The sequence below is a fragment of the Convolutriloba macropyga genome, chromosome 13 (genome assembly GCF_964194025.1).
Source record: "Convolutriloba macropyga chromosome 13, txConMacr16.3, whole genome shotgun sequence".
Taxonomy (NCBI): Eukaryota; Metazoa; Xenacoelomorpha; order Acoela; family Convolutidae; genus Convolutriloba; species Convolutriloba macropyga.
This window is the reverse complement of record NC_134480.1, coordinates 12,497,233-12,517,971: the sequence shown is the minus strand read 5'-3', so window position 1 is coordinate 12,517,971 and position 20,739 is coordinate 12,497,233. Positions and strand designations below refer to the sequence as shown.

At 35.3% G+C, this 20,739-nt stretch overlaps 1 protein-coding gene and 3 non-coding genes across 4 annotated transcripts in view; 3 read left to right on the top strand and 1 right to left on the bottom strand.

The window, feature by feature from the left end:
- Positions 1-20,739, bottom strand: part of LOC142351596 (xaa-Pro aminopeptidase ApepP-like) — a 702,879-nt gene that overhangs the window by 158,984 nt on the left and 523,156 nt on the right. Inside the window, exon 8 of the mRNA XM_075403731.1 lies at positions 1,759-1,897. Within this exon, the coding sequence (XP_075259846.1) occupies positions 1,759-1,897 (139 nt within the window). The remainder of the gene's footprint in view (positions 1-1,758; positions 1,898-20,739) is intronic.
- Positions 6,053-6,125, top strand: Trnaa-agc (transfer RNA alanine (anticodon AGC)). The gene has a single exon. It is a non-coding gene; the product is annotated as a tRNA-Ala (tRNA).
- On the top strand, positions 7,868-7,940 carry Trnag-acc (transfer RNA glycine (anticodon ACC)). The gene has a single exon. It is a non-coding gene; the product is annotated as a tRNA-Gly (tRNA).
- On the top strand, positions 13,536-13,608 carry Trnaa-agc (transfer RNA alanine (anticodon AGC)). Its single transcript has one exon. It is a non-coding gene; the product is annotated as a tRNA-Ala (tRNA).

Here is a 20,739-nt window from a genome sequence, read left to right as displayed (position 1 = left end):
ACTGCTTCTCAACTTTACCAAGGGAGGTATAAAATAGTTCTGATCGCAATGAATTTGGTGACTTGTTAGATGAGTGTCAACATAATTAACAAGTTGCGTATATTTATCTCTAATCAGTTTTATCGCATCTTTCTAACTCTTTCACGGACTTGCTAGTTCACTTTCCTCGTCCGTCTGAGAATGTGTGACGCATCATACACTTACACAGTCGGAAAAAGATTAAGAATCAGAAAATAGACAAAAGTATATTAGCAGGAAGTAGTTTCGATCTAACAACCTTCGAGTGATGAACGAATCACTCTTCCGCTACGACATCCTGCTTCTGGACTTACTCATTGGAGGTATAATATAGTTCAAATCGCAGTGAATTTTCTAATTTGTTAGAAGGGTGTCAACATTTTTAACAAGTTACGAATATTTATCTCTAATCAGTTTTACCACATCGCTTTAACTCTTTAATTGTCTCGCTAGTTGAGTTTATTCATTCGTTTGAGACTGTCTGACATATTATACCCTTACACAGGTGGATAAAGCTATAAGAATCAGAGAAAAGACAAAAAGATATTAGCAGGAGGTAGTTTCGATCTACCGACCTCTGGGTTATGGGCCCAGCACGCTTCCTCTGCTCCATCCTGCTTCTGTACGTAACCAATGGAGATATGACGCATCATACCCTTACACAGTCGGATAAAGCTTTAAGAATCAGAAAATAGACAAAAGGATATTAGCAGGGAGTAGTTTCGATCTAACAACTTCCGAGTGATGGACGCATCACGCTTCCGCTACGACATCCTGCTTCTGGACTTACTCATTGGAGGTATAACATAGTTCTAATCGCAATGAATTTGCAAATTGGTTAAAAGGGTGTCAACATATTTAACAAGTTACGAATATTTATCTCTAATCACTTTTACGACATCGCTTTAACTCTTTTATGGTCTTGCTAGTTCAGCTTATTTATGCGTCTAAGACTGTCTGACACATTATAACTGTTCACAGGTGGATAAAGCTATAAGAATCAGAGAATAGACAAAAGGATATTAGCATCAGGTAGTTTAGATCTACCGACCTCTGCGGTTTGGCCCCAGCACGCTTCCGTTGCAGCCTCCTGCTTTTAAACTTCCACAATGGTGCTATAAAATCGTTCTCGTCACAAAAGGAATTTGCTAGTTTGTTAGATGTTAGTCAACAAAATTAACAAGTTGCGAAAATTTATCTCTAATCAGTTTTACCACATCGCTTTAACTCTTTTATGGTCTTGCTAGTTCAGTTTATTCATGCGTCTAAGACTGTCTGACACACTATAACTGTCTGTCGCGGTATACTCTTACACGGGGGGCTCACCCGACATCTGCGGTATGGCCCCAGCACGCTTCCACTGTGCCATCCTGCTTCTCAACTTCAACAATGGAGCTATAAAATCGTTCTGATCGCAAAATGAATTTGCTAATTTGTTAGATGAGCGTAAATATATGCAACCAGTTGCGAATATTCATTTTCTGTAATTAGTTTTACCATATTAAAAAATCAATCACAGGCGACAACGTCAGACGAATTACTCTCAAACGACATAGCTAGCTTCAGCCTAGGGAACCTATCTATACTAGATAGGGTTACAGGAAAGGATGAGTCAAAAAGGAGGGAGGGGGCATAAGTATTTGGGCAAAGTATATAAATTACCAATAGTTGGCCCTTTACACCGTGTCTTTACGCCGACACATCAGATATCCTATTAAAAAATGTTAAAGCATTAAAAACCTGTCTCGGTCTCCGCAGAGGAAGAGGAGTTTGTTGATGAGACTCTATCTTGTAACAATTTGAGGTATTCACAGAGTGCGACTCCGTCCTTCACATGCACACTTCTCATCCAGTCCAGTTCGCACTCATTCTTCACCGCCTAGACAATAAAAGGTTTACAAAACGTTAATTTGCACAAAAATTTTGCTCAAAAAATTTGCACAAAAATTTTACACACTACGTCGATTTGAACAAAAATTTTGCTGTTGTCATTATTTTACTGAGTGAAACCGTCAAAATGCGATTCTCTTCTGACCACAAAAGAGCTATCTTTCTTAAATCCCTGAAGAGCAAATAAACTACAAAAACGTTGAAAATTGAAAAATGAGAACGAATTTTTCCCGCAAAGGGTTTTGAAAAAGTTGGTCACTAAGTCCATGAAACTAAAGTCTGACACCTTCGAGCAATTAAAAAAATGGCAATATGACAAAGGAAAATTTTATGTTCAGGAAATGAACAAATAACAGAAACAAATAAAATTTCGAGCAAAACTCAAATTGTCACTACATTTTGTGGGTTTGTAGTCATTAAGTAAAACATCTTTAACAGTCTTAAACAATGTGATGAACGGTCAAAAAATGAAACAATGGGCAAAAACTAAAACCACTGGTTTTTGAAATACGTGAACTCCTTTGGACCTTGAATTTTGCCTGCCCAGCAATTGTGTCAGTAAATTTTTAAATTAACGAGTTCAAAATTTTTTATTTAACGTCGGGTTTTATCTTAATCTCACGTGACCTCACTCGTAGCGCAAGTATAATGAATATCATCAAAGCCACTGCAATATAGTTACTCTGACTTGACGGCTTCTCAACTGTAATAAAATAACCATAAAGCAACACATTGAGAAGGTATCGCAAACAACCAACACTGGTTACCTTACCACAAGATTATTAGCAATCACTGGCTTTTCTACCATCAATAAAACCAATAGGCATGGATTTATACTCAGCACGTTTAACTTGAAAGGGGATGTAGCTCAGATGGTAGAGCGCTCGCTTAGCATGCGAGAGCTACGGGGATCGATGCCCCGCATCTCCATTTTACCCCACATTTCGAAAAATAGTTCAGCGTAAGCTAGTGTTCAGGCGAAATACGAGATAACTTTACGCGGTTTAATCCCAATCTATTTATAACGATTAAAGGCAATGCCGACTATCGATCTTTCGAAATAATTCTGCCAGGGGTGGTTTTGTATGTACATTTTAGATAACTTTTTGACATATCGATTCATATTAGTCGATTCAATACCGACCGGCCAGAAAGAGAAACAGGTTTTTCTGCTTTGTGATTGCGGAATGGCAGTCTACGACCTTAACTAAACTGTTAGGGCTAGGCTAATCGCAGACTGACAACCAGCTGCATGTTAGCAACAAAATGAATTTAGCAATGAGAACAAAATTAAGAAGAAAACGCGAAATCGTCACTTGAGATCAAAGTAGGTTCTAGAACAAAAAAAGTAAAAACAGTCAAGCAAAAACTTTCCGTGCAAACGGAACAGATCATTACAGTAACAGCTTCAAACTTCGTTCGAGAGCAATTAAAAACAAAAACGACGGACGTCCGAAGAACTGTTCTCAAACAACAAGTTGGAGCATCATTCTGTTATTGTAGTTTTAATAAATTTGGGGGTGTCTTGTGGGGTGCAGTATGTTCAATAGGAGACTTAAAATTAAGCTATTACAAGTTATTATAAACAACTAATTAAAAAAATATAGTAGGAAAGAAATTTGGCACATTTTTCACTTCACTTTCAGCAGTCAACTGCCGCAAAATGAAAAGAGCTGCTTAAACTTAAATGAATGAGCAAAATAAAACATGCAAAACTCAAAATGTAAACATTTTAAAAGTCAGTCTGTTTGCGCCACTCAAAACTCATAATAGATAGCGATAATTACAACTTAAAACCAGCGCTCAAAATAAAAAACATAATATACATGAAAAAATCACGAAGCAGATAACTCAAATTTGTCAGGTTATCTTGGTCCAATTCAAACTTTGGCATGATTATGGCGCTAATGGTGCTTCATGCGTGTGCCAGGAACCTGGACCCAGGTAAGCGCACAATTCTATCAATTATCACTTCTATAATATTCTTGATAAGACATTGATTAATGATTTCATAGCGGAGCCTAACGGCCAACTATCGAGAGTGCTGAGCTGACGTTTTGTAGCGATCTGTAATTTTTATCAAATTGGACGTTATCTCAAAACGTTATAATCATTTGATCAGTTGACTGTTCAACAATATTTGACAATATTTACTAATCTGATGCTCATTCGATGCTGATTTTGAGCCCAATGGTATCATTGTAATCCTTTGAAATTTGAAAAGATGTGTGGTTATGGTCCGACCAAGATTGAATCTTACTAACGATTGCGTAGCTTGAAGCTAGTAATAGTTAGATATTGACTGATATGTCGGCATATTTTCTAAATGAACAATCACCATACCTATCAGTAGTTGACTTTAGTTTTTTTTATCGACAAACAAATTTGGCGTCATACACGTCAACTTTGTCAAAAATTTAAAAAATTCAAGCCACGGTAATTGAGAGTTTGAGAATGACTTCGACTTGTTAACTTTTTTTTCTTATTAATTGAGCTGCATGCAGTTGGCTCAGTTGAAGACAACCAATACAAGTCGGTACCTCATAGTTAGAGGGGCGCTATTCTACGGGTATCAAAACAAAAACTCTGATATTGGGCGTTTAGTTAAGCTAGAGTCAAGTCAACGGGAGCAAAATTATCTTGGATGAAACATAAAACTAATCTCGGGCACGCCTGCGATTCAGTGCTCTCGTCAAAAATAAGCATTCAATTCAACAAATTCGACGGTAGGTGATAAGCTAACACGAGCTTTGGAGACTCGTTACCCGATTGAAAAAACAAACAAACCCGACAGATAAACTAAAAATAGCCGCCGCTGATTCTCATAACTCCGATTTGGAATGAAGAACAGGAAAAAAACGGAAAACTATTGATGTGAAAAACCATTTTTAAAGAGTGAACTAATTTGACTTCGTTTCGTCCTTAGACATACTCCTGCTTTTTAATGAGAATTTACACGGGCTAGTAAAATACAAATAAGCAGTAGAGATGATAACTAAGACTTATTAAAACAAAGTTTGAGTAGCGGGCATCTTAAATAGGGGCTTTAAGGGTTTATCCTGTTTCTAATTTTGATTTCTTTTTGGATACTGACCCCGTTCATGTGAAAGTGCTTTGCTGAGCAACTGCAGTTTCAAAGCGCTGAGAGCAGAATGAGTGACGAATGCAACTATTTTCAAACACCATTTTCTCACTCCAGTTTGAAATTGGAGAGAAAATAATTAACAGCACAAAACAACCCCCTTTTTCGCCCCACTTCCTATTTCACCGTGACCAAAATCACCACTCCTATGTGAATTCACAAATAATGAAAATTTGTGAACAGATATTTCAAAAAAGGCAGCGCTCCAGTACAATAGAAAATCTTTAATTGTAAAAAAGGAGCGCTTCAATAGATTGCTGAGAAGCTGAGGGCGGCTTTTAAAAACGTTGAAGCAAAAATTATGCATTAAAACGACACGCGTAAAACTGTAGCAATTGCTTTAAACTTGGTAGGAGAGCAATTTAAATTGGTTTTCAAAAAAAGTGAGTGTGAGATTTCAACAAAAATTTTAATTTTATTTCAACATAAGTGAGAGTGTGAGATATCAACAAAATTTATCCTTGATAAAGAGGCAAAAAATTCAAATCTTTTTAACAATTTCAAAATTTTACAAACTTGATATATTATTTCTAGAATTGAGAAGAATAATAGAAGCACTGACCAATCGTATAAATAAAGAAACATTTTCACAACAAGGCATATACTAAAATCGTTAGAAGTAAATGCTCTTCACTATAAGACCTTCACACAAATAATTTCTAGAAAGAAATTGAACAATAAAGACAACGCGAACTTCGCGTTTTATGGACCTGGAAAAGCTATTGGAGACGATATTTTTCAAAAAAATTAAGAAATACATACAAAAGTAACAATTTGTGCATTTTAAGGAAGAAAAAAAAGCATAGCGTTATCTTATAACTAAAATGAGAGCAAATTGGATTTCTTTGTCTAAAATATTTGTTTTAATTAGGGGTTACGGTTGATGATTCGATCAAATAATTGAGAGGAAATCCATAACCAAATCACTTCAGTTAATCTAAAGTATATTAATAGTAGAAAACTGGACCTGAAATCGGCACCGGGAAAACAATACCAAATTGAGGGGATGTAGCTCAGATGGTAGAGCGCTCGCTTAGCATGCGAGAGGTACGGGGATCGATGCCCCGCATCTCCACTTTATCTCAAAATTCAATTTTATTTAGTGAATAAACTTGGAAATCAAAATAGATTAAATGGACAGTTTTATTCTGGAACATTCTTTTGTCATCACTTCTAGAGTAACTTTTCACGCCTGACGTTATGGGTAATTTGAATTGCACGCAATCAGAAATTAAGACTGCTATATACTAAGGTGATGGGTGTAAATGTTGATGCCAATGTAACTGCTCGAAGATTGCCCAACCAGAAAAGAGGATCATTTGAGCTGTTAACGGACAGAAACTTACTCGACATTTCTCTAATTAAACTCACTAAAAAGGTAGAAGAGAAGCAAAAACAAACCAAAATTAAAACGCCACTGATTCCCATAACTCCGAAAAATTGGAAAACGATTGATGTAAAAAACTATTTTTAAAGTTTGAACCAGTTTGACTTCATTTTGCTGTTAGAAATACTCCGGCTCTTTAATGAGATTTTACACGGGCTAGTATCAATACCAGTAAGCATTAGAGATGATGACTATGACTTACAAAAACAAAGTTTAAGTAGCGGGCATCTTAAATTGCGGTTTTAAAGGTTTATCCTGTTTATGATTTTGATTTCCTTTTGGATACTGACTCTGTTCATGTAAAATTGCCTTAATGAGCAACTGAAGTTTAAAAGCGCTGAGAGCAGAACGAGCGACAAAAGCAACTATTTTCAAACACCATTTTCTCACTCTAGTTTGAAGGTGGAGAGAAAATAATTCACAGCTTAAAACCACCCCATTTTTCGCTCCACTTCCTGTTTCACCACGACCAAAATCACCACTCCTATGTGACTTCAAAAATCATGAAAATTTGTGAACAAATCTTTCAAAAAAGGCAGCAATCCAGTACAATAGAAATTCTTTAATTGTAAAAAAACGAGCGCTTCAATAGATTGCTGAGAAGCTGAGGGCGGCTATTAAAAACGTTGAAGCAAAAATTCTGCATTAAAACGACACGCGTAAAACTGTAGCAATTGCTTTAAACTTGGTAGGAGAGTAATTTAAACTGGTTTTCAAAAAAAGTGAGTGTGAGATTTCAACAAAAATTTTAATTTGATTTCAGCATAAGTGAGAGTGTGAGATTTCAACAAAAATGATCCCTGAGAAAAAGCAAAAAAAATTCTGATTTTTTTAAACAATTTCAAACATTTACAAACTTGATATATTATTTCTTGAAATGAGAAGAATATTAGAAGCACTGACCAATCTTATAAACAAAGGAATCTATTCTGTTTCACCCCCAGTGTTTTGTATGACCCCAGTTACAAAATATTTGTTGTTATGTAGCACGGTACTATGTAAGAAAATAGCACGTGCGTAGGGAAGTCATAAAGGAGTTATTCTCACTAAACTGGGGGGCCGAAACAAAATAGATCCAATTAAACAAACATTTCCTCAGCAAGGCATATGCTAAGATCGGTAGAAGTAAAAACTCTTCACTATAAGACCTTCACACAAATATTTTCTAGAAAGAAATTCAACAATAAAGACAACAAGAATTTCGCGTTTTACGGACCTGGAAAATCTATTCAAGACAATATTTTTCAAAAAAAAATTAAAAGAAACACATACAAAATTAATAATTTCTGCATTTTGAGGAAGAAAGCAATTCATAGTCGACCAAATAATTGAGAGGAAATCTATAACCAAATCACTTCAGTTAGCCTAAAGTATATTAATAGTAGAAAACTGGACCTGAAATTGGCACCAGAGAAACACTACCAATTCGAGGGGATGTAGCTCAGATGGTAGAGCGCTCGCTTACCATGCGAGAGGTACGGGGATCGATGCCCCGCATCTCCACATTATCTCAAAATTCAGTTTCATTTAGTGAATAAACTTGGAAATCAAAATAGATTAAATGGACAGTTTTCTTCAGGAACAATCTTTTGTTATCACTTCTCGAGTAAATTTTTACGTCTGACGTTATGAGTTATTTGAATTGCGCGCATTCAGCAATTAAGACTGCTATATACTAAGGTGATGCGTGTAAATGTCGATGCCAACGTAACTGCTCGCAGATTGTCCACCCAGAATAAGAGGATCATTTCAGCTGTTACCGGACAGAAATTACTAGACGTTTAACTAATTAAACTCACTAAAAAGGTAGAAGAGAAGCAAAACAAACCAAAATTAAAACGCCACTGATTCCCATAACTCCGAAAAATTGGAAAACGATTGATGTAAAAAACTATTTTTAAAGTTTGAACCAGTTTGACTTCATTTTGCTGTTAGAAATACTCCGGCTCTTTAATGAGATTTTACACGGGCTTAGTATCAATACCAGTAAGCATAAGAGATGATGACTATGACTTACAAAAACAAAGTTTAAGTAGCGGGCATCTTAAATTGCGGTTTTAAAGGTTTATCCTGTTTATGATTTTGACTAGCAGGTCTGTAAAAGCAGTTTCATGAACTTTTTTCAAGAACTTTCTAAAAAAACTTTGGACGAACAAATGTGCACAATCCAATACTAATTTCATTGATGCATTTTCCGAGAACTGAAAAATTGTTTAAGATCGTGAAGAAATTGAAAAAAAATCCGGCAAATATAAGGAAAATGAGCGCAATGGTCACATATATTAAGTTTAAGCAAAACTACTTTTTTAAGTTTAAGCAAAACTAAATTTTTATTACAATTTAAATTTTTGTTCCGTTCTGATGACAATGAAACATCCGACTAAAATCCAAGGAAACGCCCTCGAATAGGAGTACGGGGATAAATCCAACCTGCGTTGGCGGTAAGCTAAAAACTTCAACTATTTCAAAGCAATATCAGAACCTCCGATAACCTTGGTGCACACTTCACCTCATTTTTGCAAGTAAAAATGGTGCTTGAAAATGTCAAGGAGAAAATCATGAATACAAAGGCAAACAAGTATATAAAAAATTCAGATTTATCAGCCAAAAACATCGCCTGAAAAAAATTGATGGAAAGCAATTAACGGATAAATTGTTTGACCGTGAGCGGAAATTGTAAAACTCGCCAAGCCCACAAAACCTACTTCGCAAAAAATTCAAAATACGCGACCAACGTCAGGCGAGTTGCTCTCAAAGGTTCGGCGAGCGGTTGGCTCCATCAGTAGCTAGCCACGGTTCAGTGAAGCTAGCTTTAGCTTAATTGAAGGGGTGTGAGATAAGCAAGGGGGTGTGCACCGCAGCGGGGGGGGGGGGGGGGGGGGGGATTGGGGGAGGGGGGCAATGGTGGGAGGGCATCTTCAGCTACACGGGGCCCTTACGTTCTCAACGATCTGCAGGGTGGGGATTGAGGGTGGCTGATTTGGGGAGCGGGATGGGGTAGCAATTTCTAAGAAGCGCCCTTCACACCATAACAATAAGTCTCCAAAATAATTTCTGTGATTCTCACAATTGGAGAAAAATGTGCTGAAAGGCTCTAAGATATATCATAATTCATTGAGCGCTATCTCTTTATCTCGTTTCTGAGGACGAAAAGTCAAATGGGTCTGACAAAAATTGGTCAAGCGAAAAAACACCTAAAAGAGACCAACAGGATTAAAATATTTGCTACAAAGAGAAGACGTGAACGAAAAAAGTAAAGAAACCCACACTGGTAGAGAGAGAGAGAAAGCGGAAAATTTTCATGAGATTCGACTCCGCAACTTCTAGTTTCCTAGCTTTATTAGAAATTAAATCAAACATTGAAAAATTGTAAAAAAGAAAATTTTACAAATTTCGCAGTGAAAAAAATGTTCAAAACCAACTTTTGTCGCTGAAGTTCTGTCATAAAACCCATCTACAAGACCTGGAAAGTTTCGTAGGCCAGTAATGATCGTTAAACTCAGAAAGGGTCAAAAACATTCAAACTTTTTCAAATTGCAAATTTTTTACAAATCTTGCAATAATTCGTGATATCAATATCTTCAGAACCTTATCATTGATTCATGAGACTACCCAGTATCCCCATTTCAAGCTTTCAATAGTTTCAATGGCTCATAGACATCCGTTAACTTAAAAAATGATAAAAATTGGCAAAACTAAAAATTCTTCAAAAAATTACTAAAACTTGAGTCATTAGAACATTGATAACCATTCCATTCCATTAACTCTAAAAACTATGCAGTAGCTTATTACCAAAACTTAGGTCCCTGGGTCCGGAAAAATCCAAAAAGACTCAAAAGTTTTTAGACTTGAAAAAATGACATCTAGAAACTATGCAGTAAGCTATTATCAAAAGGTTCCCTGGTTCTGGAAGCTGGAAAAACTGAAACAGAAAAATTGCTAAAATTTGTGATATTAAAAATTTGAAAACTATTCCATGGACAATAAAAATTTTCCAGTAAATTATTCTTAAACAGTGAAAGAGGTTATCTGACCCCAAAAACCTGAATAATAACAAAAAAATTAAAAATTGCAAGTTTTGTTTAAAAAAATGCTAAAACTCTTGATGTTAAAGTCTTGAAAAACATTCAATTACATCCATAAACTGTGCAGTAACCTATTATGAAACCCTAGAGGAGCGTTTTTGGCTGTTGAGGCTGGAGAAACCTAAAATAGAAAAAAATGAAAAATGAAAAACTTGAATAAGGACGAAAAATTTCGAAAAACCTTTAAAAAAAACTGCCAAGTTTTGTCTGAAAAACGCTAGAATTCGTGATGTTAAAATGTTGAAAATTATTTCAATGTCACTAGAAACGTTGCAGTAATCTATTATCAAACCCTAGAGGAGGTTCCTTGACACCTAGGGCTGAAAAAAATTGTGAAAAATAGTATAAATTTGCGTGTTTTTGTTTGGAGTACCAAAACAGATAGCTGTTAAAATGTTCATAAAAGTACTTATGTCTTGCAATAACGAACATTAACAACTTTAAGCAGTCTCAATTTTGGACTGATCCCGAAAAATCGAAAACACACAAAAAATTACTAAAAACTTCTAAAATGACGTTTAACCACTAACTACGGCCCTCTCAGCACCTACACCACAATACGCACTTGAAGAACTACTTAACGCGACTAAGGGCTTCTAATGAAACTTAATGCCCGCTGGGCACTACCTGTTTATCCCGTTTTTAAGGACGAAAAGTCAAATATGTCAGAAAAAAATTGGTCAAGCGAAAAATCACATAAAGACCAACAGAACTAATATAATTGCTAAAAACTTCGTTTGAGAGCAATTAAATAGAATAGTTGAACCTCATATGTTCGCAACCAACATATTGCCAACGAAACAAAAAGCGATCAAATAGAGACCAAAACCCTATTTTTGGATTCTAATTTACGTTTTTCGGAGAATGACTTTTCGTGCATCCCTCATTTTTTTAGGCGCTCAAACTTTTTGGCAGCTGGATTATCGGTCATTGACTCTTTTCGCATTTAGGTCAATGACGCTTTTGCAGTCTGCGCTTTTTCGGACATTGACCCTTTACGAGAGCATTTTTTCGGTCATTGACCTCTCACAATCTTCCCTCTTAACCATGCTGCTCGAGAGCTCTTAAACATGCTCTTCGATAGTTCTTAAACATGCTCTTCAGAGGCCCCTTAAACATGCATTTTCGCCTTTCGTTAAGCACGGTGCCTTATAAACTGTCATGCATTTAATATATAGGATAGTTGAACCTCATATGTTCGCAACCAACATATTGCCAACGAAACAAAAAGCGATCAAATAGAGACCAAAACCCTATTTTTGGATTCTAATTTACGTTTTTCGGAGAATGACTTTTCGTGCATCCCTCATTTTTTTAGGCGCTCAAACTTTTTGGCAGCTGGATTATCGGGTCATTGACTCTTTTCGCATTTAGGTCAATGACGCTTTTGCAGTCTGCGCTTTTTCGGACATTGACCCTTTACGAGAGCATTTTTTCGGTCATTGACCTCTCACAATCTTCCCTCTTAACCATGCTGCTCGAGAGCTCTTAAACATGCTCTTCGATAGTTCTTAAACATGCTCTTCAAAGGCCCCTTAAACATGCATTTTCGCCTTTCGTTAAGCACGGTGCCTTATAAACTGTCATGCATTTAATATATAGGATTTCCTTTTGGATACTGACTCTGTTCATGTAAAATTGCCTTGCTGAGCAACTGCAGTTTAAAAGCGCTGAGAGCAGAATGAGTGACGAATGCAACTTTTTTCAAACACCATTTTCTCACTCTAATTTGAAATTGGAGAGAAAATAATTCACAGCACAAAACCACCCCCTTTTTCGCCCCACTTCATATTTCACCGTGACCAAAATCACCACTCCTATGTGAATTCACAAATCACGAAAATTTGTGAACAGATCTTTCAAAAAAGGCAGCGCTCCGGTACAATAGAAATTCTTTAATTGTAAAAAAAAGGAGCGCTTCAATAGATTGCTGAGAAGCTGAGGGCGGCTATTAAAAACGTTGAAGCAAAAATTCTGCATTAAAACGACACGCGTAAAACTAGCAATTGCTTTAAAATTGGTAGGAGAGGAATTTAAATTGGTTTTCAAAAAAGTGAGTGTGAGATTTCAACAAAAATTTTAATTTGATTTCAACATAAATGAGAGTGTGAGATATCAACAAAATTTATCCTTGATAAAGAGGCAAAAATTTCAAATCTTTTTAACAATTTCAAAATTTTACAAACTTGATATATTATTTCTTGAATTGAGAAGAATAATAGAAGCACTGACCAATCGTATAGATAAAGAAACATTTCCACAACAAGGCATATACTTAAATCGGTAGAAGTAAATACTCTTCACTATAAGACCTTCACACAAATAATTTCTAGAAAGAAATTGAACAATAACGACAATGCGTTATTGTAGGAGAGCAATTTAAATTGGTTTTCAAAAAAGTGAGTGTGAGATTTCAACAAAAATTTTAATTTGATTTCAACATAAGTGAGAGTGTGAGATATCAACAAAATTTATCCTTGATAAAGAGGCAAAAAATTCAAATCTTTTTAACAATTTCAAAATTTTACAAACTTGATATATTATTTCTTGAATTGAGAAGAATAATAGAAGCACTGACCAATCGTATAAATAAAGAAACATTTCCACAACAAGGCATATACTTAAATCGGTAGAAGTAAATACTCTTCACTATAAGACCTTCACACAAATAATTTCTAGAAAGAAATTAAACAATAACGACAATGCGAGCTTCGCGTTTTACGGACCTGGAAAAACTATTGGAGACGATGTTTTTCAAAAAATTAAGAAATACAAAATTAACAATTTCTGCATTTTAAGGAAGAAAGAAATGCATAGCGTTATCTTATAACTAAAATGAGAGCAAATTGGATTTCTATGTCTAAAATTATTGTTTTAATTACGGGCTACGGTTGATGATTTGATCAAACAATTGAGAGGAAATCCATAACCAAATCACCTCAATTAATCTAAAGTATATTAATAGTAGAAAACTGGACCTGAAATCGGCACCGGGAAAACAATACCAAATCGAGGGGATGTAGCTCAGATGGTAGAGCGCTCGCTTAGCATGCGAGAGGTACGGGGATCGATGCCCCGCATCTCCACTTTATCTCAAAATTCAATTTTTGATGAATAAACTTGGAAATCAAAATAGATTAAATGGACAGTTTTCTCCTGGGACGAACATTCTTTTGTGATCACTTCTCGAGTAACTTTTCACGTCTGACGTTATGAGTGATTTGAATTGCACGCAATCAGAAATTAAGACTGCTATATACTAAGGTGCTGGGTGTAAATAGTGATGCCAAGGTAACTGCTCGAAGATTGCCCAACCAGAATAAGAGGATCATTTCAGCTGTTACCGGACAGAAACTTATTCGACATTTCACAAATTAAACTCATTAAAAAGGTTGAAGAAAATCAAAAACAAACAAATATTAAAAGGGTACTGATCTTTTTGGAAACAATTGGTGTTAGAGTGAAAACAATCCTTGACTAGTAGCCAAAATATTCGATGAAAACAAATTATCCTTTAATAGAAGACTAACTAGACCTTTAAACACATATTTTTATATCTAATTAGAACTCTGTCTTTGTGTTGGGGTGCTTATTTTGTGTTCATTTATTTTGTAGCAAAGAAAAAAGAAAAAGAAACAATAACGAGCAAATATCAGCAATTCACTGGTATCTTTTCGGAAAAAAATGGGGTCAGAGTCAGAAAAACAATTGAACTGCTCAATTTCGAACATCTAAGTTTTCAACAATTTTAACATATCAACATAACTATCAAGCTTTAATGAAATTCTTGATGACAATTAGGTTAGGAGAAAAACAGAAATCAAAAACGTATCAACACAATAATCAAACCTGAACGCTCACAAAAATTGAAACAAGCGTAAACTTATATTTTTTCTGATTCACCTTTTAACCGCTATTTATCTTTTACAATCTTTACTACTGCGGATCGACTAAACAAATCACAACTCCAATTTGTCTTTTCCTTGACTTCAAAAAAAGGTTGGAAATGAGAAACTAAAAATAGCCAGAGGACTCTAAGTCATCCCACTCTATCAACTAAAAAAGAGATTGCCAGAACTTCTCTTTGGCTTGTTAGAAAAGACAGCACCACCAGAACATATGGAAATCTTTCAATTGAAACAAAAAAACCAAACAGCACCGCTAAGCTGCTATGACAAAAAACTCACATTGGCGATTAGATTCCAATTCCAAATACAACCGACTAACGTCGGAGGAATTGCTCGAAGGATATGCCAAGGCATGCTTTTGATTGTAGCTTGCTTAAGCCTGCAAATGCTAGAAGCACTTGGAAATGATGAATTGGGCAGACGATTGGGAGGTAAAAACCCACCAAAACTCTCGTTGATGTTCAAAATAGAAAAATTGGTCAGATGTGACATAACAAGAATAGTCAGAGGACTCCAGAGAAAACACGAAGGAAAACTTAACTTTCTAAGTACAATTGTTTAGCTATTTTAATTGTAGCTATTTTGATTGCAACTATTTTGATTCTAGCTATTTTGATTGTAGCTGACTTAAGCCTGGGAAAGACAGGGGCACTTGGTGAGCGGAAAGAAAAGCAGCATAAACTTAGGCTTTCTATGCAGCTTCAATAAAAGCAAACTTATGGCTCAGAAGAATATTAGAAGCACTGACCAATCGTATAAACAAAGGAATCTGTTCACCCCCCGTGTTTTGTATGACCCCCCGATTCAAAAAATTTGTTGTGTTGTAGCACGTTACCGTGTAAGAAAATAGCACGTGTGTAGGGAAGTCAAAAAGGAGTTATTCTCACTAAACTGGGGGGCTGAAACAGAATAGATACAATTAAAGAAACATTTCCTCAGCAAGGCATATACTAAGATCGGTAGAAGTAAATACTCTTCACTATAAGACGTTCACACAAATATTTTCTAGAAAGAAATTCAACCTTAAAGACAACAAAAATTTCGCGTTTTATGGACCTGGAAAATCTATTCAAGACAATATTTTTCAAAAAAATTAAAAGAAACACATACAAAATTAATAATTTCTGCATTTTGAGGAAGAAAGCAATTCATAGTCGATTGAGAGGAAATCTATAACCAAATCACTTCAGTTAGTCTAAAGTATATTAATAGTAGAAAACTGAACCTGAAATTGGCACCGGAGAAACAGTACCAAATCGAGGGGATGTAGCTCAGATTGTTGAGCGCTCGCTTAGCATGCGAGAGGTACGGGGATCGATGCTCCGCATCTCCACTTTATCTCAAAATTAATTTTTTTTTCAGTGAATAAACCTGGAAATCAAAATAGATTAAATGCACAGTTTTCTTTTGGGACATTCTTTTTTATCACTTCTCGAGTAACTTTTCAAGTCTGACGTTATGAGTGGTTTGAATTGAAAGCAATCAGAAATTAAGACTGCTATATACTAAGGTGATGCGTGTAAATGTTTATGCCAAGGTAACTGCTCGAAGATTGTCCAACCAGAATAAGAGGATCATTTCAGCTGTTACCGGACAGAAAATTACTCGACAATTCACTAATTAAACTCACTAAAAAGGTAGATGAGAAGCAAAAACAAACCAATATTAAAACGCTACTGATTCCCATAACTCCGAAAAAATGGAAAATGATTGATGTAAAAAACTATTTTTAAAGTTTGAAGTAATTTGACTTCATTTTGCTGTTAGAACTACTCCTTCTCTTTAATGAGATTTTACACGGGCTAGTATCAATAACAGTAAGCATTAGAGATGTGATGACTAAGACTTACAAAAACAAAGTTCAAGTAGCGGGCATCTTAAAAAGCGGATTTAAGGGTTTATCCTGTTTATAATTTTGATTTCTTTTTGGATACTGACTCTGTTCATGTAAAATTGCCTTACTGAGCAACTGCAGTTTAAAAGCGCTGAGAGCAGAACGAGCGACAAATGCAACTATTTTCAAACACCATTCACTCTAGTTTGAAATTGGAGAGAAAATAATTCACAGCTCAAAACCACCCCACTTTCCGCTCCACTTCCTGTTTCACCATGACCAAAATCACCACTCCTATGTGACTTCAAAAATCATGAAAATTTCTGAACAAATCTTTTAAAAAAGGCAGCGCTCCAGTACAATAGAAATACTTCAATTGTAAAAAAAAGGAGCGCTTCAATAGATTGCTGAGAAGCTGAGGGCGGCTATTGAAAACGTTGAAGCAAAAATTCTGCATTAAAACGACATGCTTTAAACTTGGTAGGAGAGCAATTTAGATTGGTTTTCAAAAAAAGTGAGAGTGTGAGATTTCAACAAAAATTTTAATTTGATTTCAGCATAAGTGAGAGTGTGAGATTTCAACAAAAATGATCCTTGATAAAAAGCAAAAAAATTCTGATTTTTTTAAACAATTTCAATTATTTACAAACTTGATATATTATTTCTTGAATTGAAAAGAATATTAGAAGCACTGACCAATCGTATAAATAAAGAAACATTTCCTCAACAAGGCATATACTAAGATCGGTAGAAGTAAATGCTCTTCACTATAAGACCTTCACACAAGCAATTTCTAGAAAGAAATTGAACAATAGAGACAATGCGAACTTCGCGTTTTACGGACCTGGAAAAGCTATTGGAGACAATATTTTTCAAAATAAAATTAAAAGAAATACATACAAAATTAACAATTTCTGCATTTTGAGGAAGAAAGAAATGCATAGCATTATCTAATAAATAAAATGAGAGCAAATTTGATATCTTTGTCTAAAGTAATTGTTTTAATTAGGGGTTACGGTTGATGAGTCGATCAAATAATTGAGAGGAAATCCATAACCAAATCACTTCAGTTAATCTAAAGTATATTAATAGTAGAAAACTGGACCTGAAAACGGCACCGGGAAAACAATACCAAATCCAGGGGATGTAGCTCAGACGGTAGAGCGCTCGCTTAGCAAGCGAGAGGTACGGGGACCGATGCCCCGCATCTCCACTTTATCTCAAAATTCAGTTTCATTTAGTGAATAAACTTGTAAATCAAAATAGATTAAATGGACAGTTTTCTTCAGGAACATTCTTTTGTTATCACTTCTCGAGTAAATTTTCACGTCTGACGTTATGATTGATTTGAATTGCGCGCAAACAGCAATTAAGACTGCTATAAACTAAGGTGATGCGTGTAAATGTTGATGCCAACGTAACTGCTCGCAGATTGTCCACCCAGTATAAGAGGATCATTTCAGCTGTTACCGGACAGAAACTTACTCGACATTTAACTAACTAAACTCAATAAAAAGGTAGAAGAGAAGCAAAAACAAACCAAAATTAAAACGCCACTGATTCCCATAACTCCGAAAAAATGGAAAATGATTAATGTAAAAAACTATTTTTAAAGTTTGAACCAGTTTGACTTCATTTTGCTGTTAGAAATACTCCGGCTCTTTAATGAGATTTTATATGGGCTAGTATCAATACCAGTAAGCAGTAGAGATGATGACTATGACTTACAAAAACAAAGTTTAAGTAGCGGGCATCTTAAACTGCGGTTTTAAGGGTTTATCCTGTTTATAACTTTGATTTCCTTTTGGATACTGACTCTGTTCATGTAAAATCGCCTTACTGAGCAACTGCAGTTTAAAAGCGCTGAGAGCAGAACGAGCGACAAATGCAACTATTTTCAAAGACCATTTTCTCACTCTAGTTTGAAATTGGAGAGAAAATAATTCACAGCTTAAAACCACCCCATTTTTCGCTCCACTTCCTGTTTCGCCATGACCAAAATCACCACTCCTATGTGACTTCAAAAATCATGAAAATTTCTGAACAAATCTTTCAAAAAAGGCAGCAATCCAGTACAATAGAAATTCTTTAATTGTAAAAAAATGAGCGCTTCAATAGATTGCTGAGAAGCTGAGGGCGGCTATTAAAAACGTTGAAGCAAAAATTCTGCATTAAAACGACACGCGTAAAACTGTAGCAATTGCTTTAAACTTGGTAGGAGAGTAATTAAAATTGGTTTTCAAAAAAAGTGAGTGTGAGATTTCAACAAAAATTTTAATTTGATTTCAGCATAAGTGAGAGTGTGAGATTTCAACAAAAATGATCCCTGAGAAAAAGCAAAAAAAATTCTGATTTTTTTAAACAATTTCAAACATTTACAAACTTGATATATTATTTCTTGAAATGAGAAGAATATTAGAAGCACTGACCAATCTTATAAACAAAGGAATCTATTCTGTTTCACCCCCAGTGTTTTGTATGACCCCAGTTACAAAATATTTGTTGTTATGTAGCACGTTACTATGTAAGAAAATAGCACGCGCGTAGGGAAGTCATAAAGGAGTTATTCTCACTAAACTGGGGGGCCGAAACAGAATAGATCCAATTAAAGAAACATTTCCTCAGCAAGGCATATACTAAGATCGGTAGAAGTAAAAACTCTTCACTACAAGACCTTCACACAAATATTTTCTAGAAAGAAATTCAACAATAAAGACAACAAGAATTTCGCGTTTTACGGACCTGGAAAATCTATTCAAGACAATATTTTTCAAAAAAAATTAAAAGAAACACATACAAAATTAATAATTTCTGCATTTTGAGGAAGAAAGCAATTCATAGTCGATCAAATAATTGAGAGGAAATCTATAACCAAATCACTTCAGTTAGCCTAAAGTATATTAATAGTAGAAAACTGGACCTGAAATTGGCACCAGAGAAACACTACCAATTCGAGGGGATGTAGCTCAGATGGTAGAGCGCTCGCTTAGCATGCGAGAGGTACGGGGATCGATGCCCCGCAACTCCACATTATCTCAAAATTCAGTTTCATTTAGTGAATAAACTTGGAAATCAAAATAGATTAAATGGACAGTTTTCTTCAGGAACATTCCTTTGTTATCACTTCTCGAGTAAATTTTTACGTCTGACGTTATGAGTGATTTGAATTGCGCGCAATCCGCAATTAAGACTGCTATATACTAAGGTGATGCGTGTAAATGTTGATGCCAACGTAACTGCTCGCAGATTGTCCACCCAGAATATAAGGATCATTTCAGCTGTTACCGGACAGAAACTTACTCGACATTTAACTAATTAAACTCACTAAAAAGGTAGAAGAGAAGCAAAAACAAACCAAAATTAAAACGCCACTGATTCCCATAACTCCGAAAAAATGGAAAATGATTGATGTAAAAACTATTTTTAAAGTTTGAACCAGTTTGACTTCATTTTGCTGTTAGAAATACTCCGGCTCTTTAATGAGATTTTACATGGGCTAGTATCAATACCAGTAAGCAGTAGAGATGATGACTATGACTTACAAAAACAAAGTTTAAGTAGCGGGCATCTTAAACTGCGGTTTTAAGGGTTTATCCTGTTTATAACTTTGATTTCCTTTTGGATACTGACTCTGTTCATGTAAAATCGCCTTACTGATTAACTGCAGTTTAAAAGCGCTGAGAGCAGAACGAGCGACAAATGCAACTATTTTCAAAGACCATTTTCTCACTCTAGTTTGAAATTGGAGAGAAAATAATTCACAGCTTAAAACCACCCCATTTTTCGCTCCACTTCCTGTTTCACCATGACCAAAATCACCACTCCTATGTGACTTCAAAAATCATGAAAATTTCTGAACAAATCTTTCAAAAAAGGCAGCAATCCAGTACAATAGAAATTCTTTAATTGTAAAAAAACGAGCGCTTCAATAGATTGCTGAGAAGCTGAGGGCGGATATTAAAAACGTTGAAGCAAAAATTCTGCATTAAAACGACACGCGTAAAACTGTAGCAATTGCTTTAAACTTGGTAGGAGAGTAATTAAAATTGGTTTTCAAAAAAAGTGAGTGTGAGATTTCAACAAAAATTTTAATTTGATTTCAGCATAAGTGAGAGTGTGAGATTTCAACAAAAATGATCCCTGAGAAAAAGCAAAAAAAATTCTGATTTTTTTAAACAATTTCAAACATTTACAAACTTGATATATTATTTCTTGAAATGAGAAGAATATTAGAAGCACTGACCAATCTTATAAACAAAGGAATCTATTCTGTTTCACCCCCAGTGTTTTGTATGACCCCAGTTACAAAATATTTGTTGTTATGTAGCACGTTACTATGTAAGAAAATAGCACGTGCGTAGGGAAGTCATAAAGGAGTTATTCTCACTAAACTGGGGGGCCGAAACAGAATAGATCCAATTAAAGAAACATTTCCTCAGCAAGGCATATACTAAGATCGGTAGAAGTAAAAACTC